At 35.5% G+C, this 10,296-nt stretch overlaps 1 protein-coding gene across 1 annotated transcript; it reads left to right on the top strand.

The window, feature by feature from the left end:
• Positions 1-1,004: 1,004 nt before the first annotated feature.
• Positions 1,005-2,238, top strand: LOC135714498 (uncharacterized; the record flags this gene model as incomplete). The annotated part of the gene is made up of 4 exons (XM_065237869.1): positions 1,005-1,096; positions 1,205-1,528; positions 1,589-1,703; positions 1,766-2,238. Coding segments are annotated over 4 exons (1,004 nt in total), but the record flags the coding sequence as incomplete, so codon positions are not given.
• Positions 2,239-10,296: the final 8,058 nt, after the last annotated feature.

Below are 10,296 nucleotides of genomic sequence, written 5' to 3'. Positions count from 1 at the left end.
GGCTTTCTTGAATTTTGTGTAATTTAACGTTTTTCAGTGTTCTAATCAAAATTTGGTATAGGATGTCAGAACATTAAATTATTTGGCCCCGAAGTTAGTGAAGCATAAAACCACAGAATAATGTTTTAAATCCCAAACTAATGGAAGAACAAAGACCACCTCACCCACCGTAACTGCATTCGTGTCTCGGACGCAACCCCTATTTTTTCAATTGGAAGATTGCCGTAAAAGCTCAACGCAGATGTCGCCACTGCATGATGATGATAATGTTGACAGACTGCATATAAAATTCGTGAAAATTAGCGTTAAATCATAATTTTCATCAAGCCTGTGTAAAATTCTTCCAATATAACATTCGAATTGCAGAAGAAAACGTTTTTACGATCAGACTGATGTGCAACTTTGACTTTTCCAGTTGAACTTTCATAAGATATATTCATTTCATTTCGCGGCTCCAACAATGCTGCATCGTAAATATGATGTAAACAGAAGTAAATTGCTCAATTACTCAAAATAGAGATGATTTGTCATCTTGCTATCACTTTGAAGACCATCTAGCACCATTTTATAGTATGGTGCGTGTTGAGTAAAGCAAGTTCCGTTGCGTTTTCCGTCGAAAATTGTGAGCATCAATATGTTTGCTAACAAAAGGCCAAAATGAACATTTATTGAATATTGGCGTCCTATACAACCAATCTCCATTACCACCAGCATGATACAACCTTTCCTAAGTAAATTCACTTAATTTCCACTTTCATCCTAGTGGAAATCGCACATATTCACCATTTTCCGAAAAATGCCGCTGCGCAGGAGGTAACCTCTTAATGTGGGTGCAAACTTGTTATGCATAATTTTCCATGAAAACATCTCCGATCCATACCGAAATAATAACAGTTAGTTTGCAAACACATTTTCTTACACGATTCAAGCAAAAGTTTCCACGGGAAATTAATAGTTTTTCTTTATTACCGATTTGCCCCAAAAATCGTCTGTTTTACTTGAAGAATTTGGAAACTATCAAGAGGTGGCAATACAAATATTGGAGGAGTTTCCTCATTTGGAAAAAACTCGAATCTCGGAAAAGGCACCAAAGGAGGTGAGTTCGAAGACACATAATTGATGTTGTACAGGGCTAAAACCGGCAACTCCAATCACTGTTGACTGAAATTAAAGCGCCTATGAATGAATGACTTCTTTATTACAGTCCTACTTCTTTTGGCACAACGGAGGTTTGGGCAAAGGACCTCACACAGGCCTGATCGAAACGAGGGTAAGCAACATACGGAAGGACTTACTGCCCGAAGATAGGCTGTTTCGGCGAACTAAGAAGGACATCATTATTGTGGAGGACGAATGCGTTCGACATGCTGCACATCTTGCTGCACTTATTCCTACAGCAGCAAATGCTAGACAAATAGCGGAAGGAATGGCACAAACGAATGATTTACTAAAATTACTCCTACAGAAAAATAACATCCAAGACATTATTGAAACATTTCCTCACTTGCTTTCCTATGAGGGAGAGATGGTAAGTAGGTCTTTATTGGGTATCATAAACTAATTTTTATTAACAGTGTTTTTTTTACAGATCATACAGGCATTCGATCGAATCCAGGCAAATATTTATGTAGCTGGTGATTTGAAAACACTACTTCGCGTAGGACTGCTCTTCGACACTACTAGCTGGAATATGGTAGAAGATGGTAAGAAAGCTAATTATTATATCGCACGTTAAAATTATATATTTCTATTTTTCCTTATTCAGATTTTGTCAGAGGAGCTTTGAGGCTGATGAAAAAGCTGTCAAATAAAGGCATCAAGCGAACCATAATTATGGAAAATGCTAGCATGGAGGAAATTACCGCTGCACCGTTGATTAGATGGACTAAATACACGCAAACAGACATTGGATTTGATGAGAAGCTTGCGGTGAAACAATCATCCGCAACAGTTGTTGGACCACTTATCATCTGCGTAGCTGATCGATACAAACAAGGCAATATGTACGTTGTCTTCAATCAAAACGTCATTCCTTGTGGCGATTCAAGCACACGGGCTATCGAGATTTTGTTCAAATCGTTTGCTGTGCTTGGCTTGAAAGTACCAATGTTGCTCCGGAAACTCAATGACATGATATCGGTAAATGTCTGGGGAACGAAACATTACAGTAAATGTAAATCCGTCACAGAGCTAACTTTGCGATACAAGGAATTTTTGAATAATTCAACAGTCGAATGAAATGTGAAAAATTTTGTATATTGATTTGGTCAATAAAAATTGATTTTCAGTGGTCAATTAAAACTTTTATAAACTGTATTTTTATTTGTTTGATGATTGAAACAGCTTCTTTTTCCGTTAGGTTCTTCTTCATTGTCTGAAGAAATTATTACAGATTTATATATATCGTAAATTCAATGAAAACGTCACCTATTGATCTTTTTTACCACCTATATTTGCTGGCTTTATTTGGCTGGATCTTCTCCGAATCTCTTTTACCTACCGGTAAGTTAATTTTACGCAACGGTGGCTTTTTTGGGACTGCATCAATTTACCTAGCAGGAAGTTTCGCCAATTTACCCAAAATTAGGTATATCTACTTTTACCCAAATTTACCTTATTGAACGATAGTACAAGGTTGAGTCAAAAGAAGCCAATTTTGGGTAGTTTTTCATTTCCGTGGAAATTTACTCTACTTTTTCGAACTGTGTACAATATATCAAATTAAATTTTATGTCCCTAACAGAGTGTCCCATTCCCACTGGGAACGGGAATGACTCTGATGAAGACTGCACATTGTAGTCGAAATACGTATCTGTCATGGATACCAAAATTAATTAAGTGGAATTAAATGGAAGATAACCCTTTTTTGCTGTTTTATTTAAGCATTCCGCTAACAACCCAATTTCATTACTTCAACATAATTTGGGGTTTAACTTAAAATAAAACGTGAAATCTTATCAATCATATGACAAAGAATCAATGTTCTTTAAATATTTGGTTTCTGCCAGGCTTTTTCAAATATGGGTCTGTGCCTCGTGGGTATTTTACAAACATATCAATAGCTTATTCAGTTCACCAGCTAAACGGAAAAGTGGATCATATTATTAATACTATACAGGGTAGGTGTACCTGTTGCGACTATACGTTCCTATAATGGTGTGTTCCAATTATGGCCTATGGAATTTCCATAGGCCCTAATTGGAACACACTTTAATAGGAACGTATAGCCATAACTGTTACACCTACTCTACCAACTTGACGTGTGCTCTGATTCACATACCGTTATTTCTTTAAAGAGCTATTGTATGCTATGTCCCACATGCAGCTATTTTTTGAAGTGCTATTGTGAAGCAATTACAGTCATTATATGGCACGTGTGTATGCAAAGGACAAGCATATTCAATCACGATTGCCTACAAAACGTTCAATTGTAGGCCAAGATAACAGCTTCGGTAGTGATCGGGAGGAGATACACACTGCAACCTGGTCGTAAACTGTTCTTCGACTGGTTGTCGAATCTCCTTTCAACCGTCAACCGCCCGTTATTCGTCAACCGAGCAAACGTTTCGCAACCGCACTACACACAATCCAATCTGCTATTCGACTTATACGTCAACCTGTAGACCAACCCATTTATAATACACGCGATGTTTGTGCGACTTTCCCATACACCAGGTTTGCAGACTTAGATTTCACCCACCTTAAATCAAAACGTTTAGATTTTAATTCAACCGATTGACCAACTGTCATCAACCCAACTTAGATTGCAGTATCTATGAGCCCCAAAAGGTGTACCAAACCGAACCGACCTGGGTCTTACTTGATTTTTGATGCTGAAATTTGAATTTTTTTCCTTTCCTATATATTTGTGCACCAATTTTTTTTAATAGAAATTTAGAGATGCTTTTAGATAATTTCTTGAATTTTGTTTTTTTTTTTTATTAATTACTTTATTTGTACAGGCTTAATCGAATAAACTTTACAGAGCCGAGTTATCATTTTTGTTATACATTATTGATGTCTTATATTTAAAGTTAAAGGAGCTGGACCGGATACTCGCGGTTGTCTCGAGGTTAGTGGAGATTTACAATTTTTTTTGATGGGAAAAGGGAGAGGGAGGTTTGAAATGTGGTTTACGATACAAATATTTAATTAATCCTAAAACATGAACTAATTTCTATTCATCTTGAAAACAAACATAAAAAAACCCGAACGTACAAAATACAAACTAAACTTGCAGGTCGACCCCTTTGGGCCCTGTCATAGACACTACGCCGTCATCTGCAAGTTGTCTCAACGTGCAGTTGTCACTTAGACAATTGTCAATTTCTCTGACGTAGAAATTATACAAAAGGGGGCTTTCTTGAATTTTGTGTAATTTAACGTTTTTCAGTGTTCTAATCAAAATTTGGTATAGGATGTCAGAACATTAAATTATTTGGCCCCGAAGTTAGTGAAGCATAAAACCACAGAATAATGTTTTAAATCCCAAACTAATGGAAGAACAAAGACCACCTCACCCACCGTAACTGCATTCGTGTCTCGGACGCAACCCCTATTTTTTCAATTGGAAGATTGCCGTAAAAGCTCAACGCAGATGTCGCCACTGCATGATGATGATAATGTTGACAGACTGCATATAAAATTCGTGAAAATTAGCGTTAAATCATAATTTTCATCAAGCCTGTGTAAAATTCTTCCAATATAACATTCGAATTGCAGAAGAAAACGTTTTTACGATCAGACTGATGTGCAACTTTGACTTTTCCAGTTGAACTTTCATAAGATATATTCATTTCATTTCGCGGCTCCAACAATGCTGCATCGTAAATATGATGTAAACAGAAGTAAATTGCTCAATTACTCAAAATAGAGATGATTTGTCATCTTGCTATCACTTTGAAGACCATCTAGCACCATTTTATAGTATGGTGCGTGTTGAGTAAAGCAAGTTCCGTTGCGTTTTCCGTCGAAAATTGTGAGCATCAATATGTTTGCTAACAAAAGGCCAAAATGAACATTTATTGAATATTGGCGTCCTATACAACCAATCTCCATTACCACCAGCATGATACAACCTTTCCTAAGTAAATTCACTTAATTTCCACTTTCATCCTAGTGGAAATCGCACATATTCACCATTTTCCGAAAAATGCCGCTGCGCAGGAGGTAACCTCTTAATGTGGGTGCAAACTTGTTATGCATAATTTTCCATGAAAACATCTCCGATCCATACCGAAATAATAACAGTTAGTTTGCAAACACATTTTCTTACACGATTCAAGCAAAAGTTTCCACGGGAAATTAATAGTTTTTCTTTATTACCGATTTGCCCCAAAAATCGTCTGTTTTACTTGAAGAATTTGGAAACTATCCTCCTTCTAGTAGTTCTCACTTCGAAATGTAGGTGGTGAAAGCATGGAAAAGTTTCACTGCAAGATGCCAATCGATATTTATGTCCCTAACTGAAACCCGTATCCAACAAGCAGTCTTTCTCCGGTTAAGCTACTTCGCTAGCATGAGTCGGGTATTTTCAAAACGCGACAGCAGAGAGACTGTCAGTCCGATCAATCTTATACACTGATAAATTGAAGTATTCCCATTTTGCTTGAAATTTAATCAATTTGACATTAAACTCAGTTTAATCATATCGAATGATTAAACATTAATCCTCTCTTTCTAAAAAATAAGCATCTGATATTAATCCCAGTTTAATCATGGTTGATTAGTTTGTAGATAATCTTTTCTTGAATAAATTTTAATCATTTTTTATTCTATTTTAATAATTTTTTATTGAATTTTAATCTTTTTTGCTTATATATCAGTATTGAAAAAGAATTAAATTTAATACCGGAAAGATTATTTCGAATTTAATCATGCATGACTAGTGCCGAAGTAATCATGGCTCGGACTCAATAAGGTGAAGCGGGAAACTGCATACTTTTTAAGCTTTTTTGATTTAATTTATCTTTGAGTGTACGGTTCTGGTAAAGGTCCACAATAAATTACATTGAATTGGTGTGCGTAAGTAAACCAATTATAGTGACGTTTTAATGCATTAAATGCTCTAACTAAAATGTATTTAAACTGCACGTATCGCCAACAGTCCATTGTACGACTCAACAGGAGCTACACAGCCTGACACAACTGATATTTAATATAGGTACCTACATAGAATAAACATGAATAAACCCTTCCCATATATTTGTTAACAACAAGGCCCGTAACTGTCAAAATATCATACAAAATTAAAACAAAGATTGCACCGTGCAGTTACATTGCATACATAAGACTACTGTAGTTTTTTTTTTGTTAAAATGATAATAATAGTATACAACCTTGGCCCACCTGACGCATTTGTTTCGTTAGTTGGGTCAACTGAAAGAAGGCTAAAATTTGTTGGCGGGTGTGTGCATCCTTTGTTGTGGTTGAGAAGATTACTCAAAATGCAGATCCAATTCCACATTTTAAAAAACAAATACTTAAAAAGAGAATCTCTTTTTAAGTATTTTTCTATCTGATAGATAAAAAATACAGCAAAAATTAGGCAATGTTAACCCGAAAAAAAAATAATAAAACAACGAAATTACAATGATTTTTACTGGTGAATTTCGAGTACATTAAAATTTATTGTTAAGTTGTTGTACGGGAGAAAAGTTAATTTCTATTTTTAACGTTACAATGCTCAAACCATGAAAATTAGTGTGATGAGATCAAATTTGTTTTTATTATTATTAAGATGCTTAACAACCCCCCTTTTTACTGTAAATGATTTTGATTGTTGTGAACCATGAATTTCGTTGTGATTTTATGGTAATCAACTAAAATGTTCAATGTTTTGACAGTAAATATCATGGTCACAATGACAATGCAAAACATTGTATTTTTATTGGATTTTTTACGGGTATACATTGATTAGATTAGAAGTAAACTTCAACATTTTACTAACTCTGAATAACGGCGTGGAATTCGTTCAGTTTATACCACTTGTTTTTGTTGGGAAGTTAAGCGTGAAAAAAAAGTACAAACTTTTGAAATTAGGAAAGTTCAAAATTCTTTCGACAGCAAGACAGTGAAATCTTTTGTAAGTGGATTCAAACTGGCCAAGGTAATAGCAAGTCATTCGAGTACTTCTCTATCCGATGCAGATGGACAATCTAATGATGGACAAGGGTGAAGTGAAGAATCATTTCGACGCAAATTTGACCGGGCACATTTACCACCGAGACTGCCATCTCATCCACAAACATTCTTGATACTTTATCCAGTACGGTAGGGTACGACAAAAGTTCAGCAAGCTAACAATATCACATTCATATGATCCAACGTTTCCAATACGTGACGTATACGTGACTGCACAGGAATCGGAATACCTGGATTTAGAAAGAGAATACCAACTGTTTTGGGGTGTTGGTTTTTGGGGGTGCTGTGTTTAAGCTATAATAAAAATATATATTTTTCATTTTTGTACCCCGTACAGACTAGAAATACTCAGAGGGAGAGATGGGCCGAGAGAATGTTTTGAGCCAAATTAACTGTCAAAATCTGAGGCAATCGAATATTCCAATTGGAATTTTTCCGAGGATTTCTTATTCTTACTAGAATAAATTTGAGAGTATTGCAATCGAACAGAAATTCAATCACCTTTATGTATTGTGTGCTTCTCAAATTCAACTAGTTTTTGGAACCAAAAACAATATTCTAACTCTATTGATTAATTGATCTTCGTTGGTTAATAAATGGCACCAAGAAATGGGCAAAATATTGTCATGCAATCAATTATTATTTTGCACGTAAATAGAATCAAAAATAAAAGTCATTTGAAATGCTAGCTTCTAGCAAGAGTTGCAAGATAATTTAGGAACAAATCCCTGCTGCCGAATTGTATTTTGTTTTCTCCGCCTATCTCTCCCTCTGAGTATTTCTAGTACAGACTATAACGCTGTCCAGACTGAGCAGTTATAACATGTTATAACGGTTGTCAACTAATTGCAACACAGAAACCACCATCAAGATAGCGCTATAACATGTTATAACTCTGTAGTCTGAACAAGGCATATGGCTTATATCATGTAATATAGGCTATCTTGCAATGAGCACTCATACATCTAGTTTTCACTGGAAATCCTATGTATGAGTGGTCATTGCAAGACAGTCTATATTACATGATATAAGCAACAATCAATACGAAACTATCGTATTAAAATTGGCTCACTACTTGACTAGCCTATTGGTCCCAAGAAAATCGATTAACGTACCCCATTCTAGTCGAAATTTTAGTACTACACTATGTTGTTTTGATTTGCCATGAAAGTTTGACAGATAAATTGAGGGGTTCGTGGATTTTCCTATGTTTCGAGGGATGCATCAATTAGCTTGGGACCGAAGATAGTACCAGAGCTGAGCCAACAACTTGAGCACTTTTCTTCGGAATCTACTAGTCTTAGAGTTACCTCTATGATATAAGTCATAGTCTGTATGGGGTATTAGGACAATTGAAATGAATATAAAACGTTACTTACACTCAAAAAATTCCACACGTCATCATCATGAGTCTCACACTTAATTTTGCGCTTATTGTGAAACACATTCATTTCATTTCATGTCTGAACACTATGGATTTGAATTGTGACACACTTGGATTCTATGTGCCTCATTTGGTGATATCAATAGTTTTGCACATCATTGTTCAATATTCTACAATATTCTACTTTATCAACTTCTACTTTACCGACTCTAAAAATGAATCGACAAATATATAAACAAAGCTACCAGAGGCCAGAGTTTTCACATATCTTTTTAATGGGTCTGATTTGAGATTCGATCATGGACTGTTGGGGTGTGCTGCTTCCGGAGTCTTCGTTCGATCTCACTGTGCCACGGTTGTTCTCATATATGAAGTGGGTTGATAGGATAAAGTCACAAGTCTTGTTTTCGATGTTTACCTTTCTGAACAAGCAATTCACATCGCATTGAAATGCAAAACACTTTAAATCCATCTGTTTTGAACAGTAGTGTGATTCAATGTGCAATACACTTGAATATATCTATAGATAGTGAAAGATTTTCAACATTTCAAAATTTGAAACACTATAAATTAGCGTGTATAACACATTGAACCAAGGTGAAATACACTTCGAACAAACGTGTGGATTTTTTTGAGTGTATAGCAGCTGAAAACAAACAAACGAAGTTTAACCAATATATTGTATTGTATTCATGCAGAATATTCATTTCGATGTATTAGGTTTTGCACCGTCGGGGTTAACCTCAATCTGATGACAGTTCAGTGGTACCAACAATCAATACGAAACTAACGATTTTAAATTGGCTCACCACTTTAGTACCCAACAAACAATCGTCTATTGAAGAAACGACTTCTTGGCCATTTTATTCAACTGCATGCTTAATAGTACTTGTACTATTTTTAATAATAACTTCTGTTCAGGCTTTGTTCACACAAATCTGGAGAATTTATTCAACCACAACATCGAAATATTTGGTGTTGAATAAGGTATGTCAAGAAGCTTTTATTCGACTTATATTGAGTTGTAACAGAGTTTATACGATAAAATTAATGATTATTCAGCGTTTATTAGACATCACTGCTTCTCCTTAAAACAGTGATGCTCTGTATACGCTTGATTCTCATGTGAAGTAACGTTTAATTAGACATTATTATACATTTATTAAACGATTATTCAACTGTGGGAAAATTAACCCGAAAATAAGATGAACGGGGACAGGGAAGGGGGTGTGGTGTGTTTTTCTTAAGTGTATTATATTTCATTATTTCTGACGTGGCTCGCACCACACAGATATTAGAAAATTTATTAAATACTTATACATGTCGTCGTTGTATGGTATGGGATTCGAACCATGTACCTTCCGATCACCAGCCGCTTGCCTTGTCATCTGAGCTATCCTAGAATTCATCATATGGGCAACTCAATAATCTATAAAAGCTTGCATGAAAGTAAATACCTATCAGCACTCCCGATCGCAACTCTAGCTCCTTGAAGGCCCTGTGGGAATGATTAATTCATTCATCGTTGTTTTGAATGAGAACAATGTTGCCTCTTCACATCTCCAAGTCGAAAGAAAGGATGCTCGGGTATATTTTAAACTAGATCAATGCATTCATTATCGTGAGTCATGTGATCGATGATTACTATTTAAATTAATTATTGTAAAAAAAAAGGTTTGAGCTTGGGATTGAACTCATGACCTTCTAATTGGAAAGCGGAAACGGTAACCAATACTCTACTGATTTCGCCTTGTTGTAAGACTGAATCA

The sequence above is a fragment of the Ochlerotatus camptorhynchus genome, unplaced genomic scaffold (assembly GCF_037179485.1).
Source record: "Ochlerotatus camptorhynchus isolate MF236.1 unplaced genomic scaffold, CSIRO-AGI_Acam_v1.1 ptg000654l, whole genome shotgun sequence".
Lineage (NCBI taxonomy): Eukaryota > Metazoa > Arthropoda > Insecta > Diptera > Culicidae > Ochlerotatus > Ochlerotatus camptorhynchus.
The sequence above is the reverse complement of the archived record's forward strand: the minus strand, read 5'-3'. Positions and strand labels throughout refer to the sequence as shown.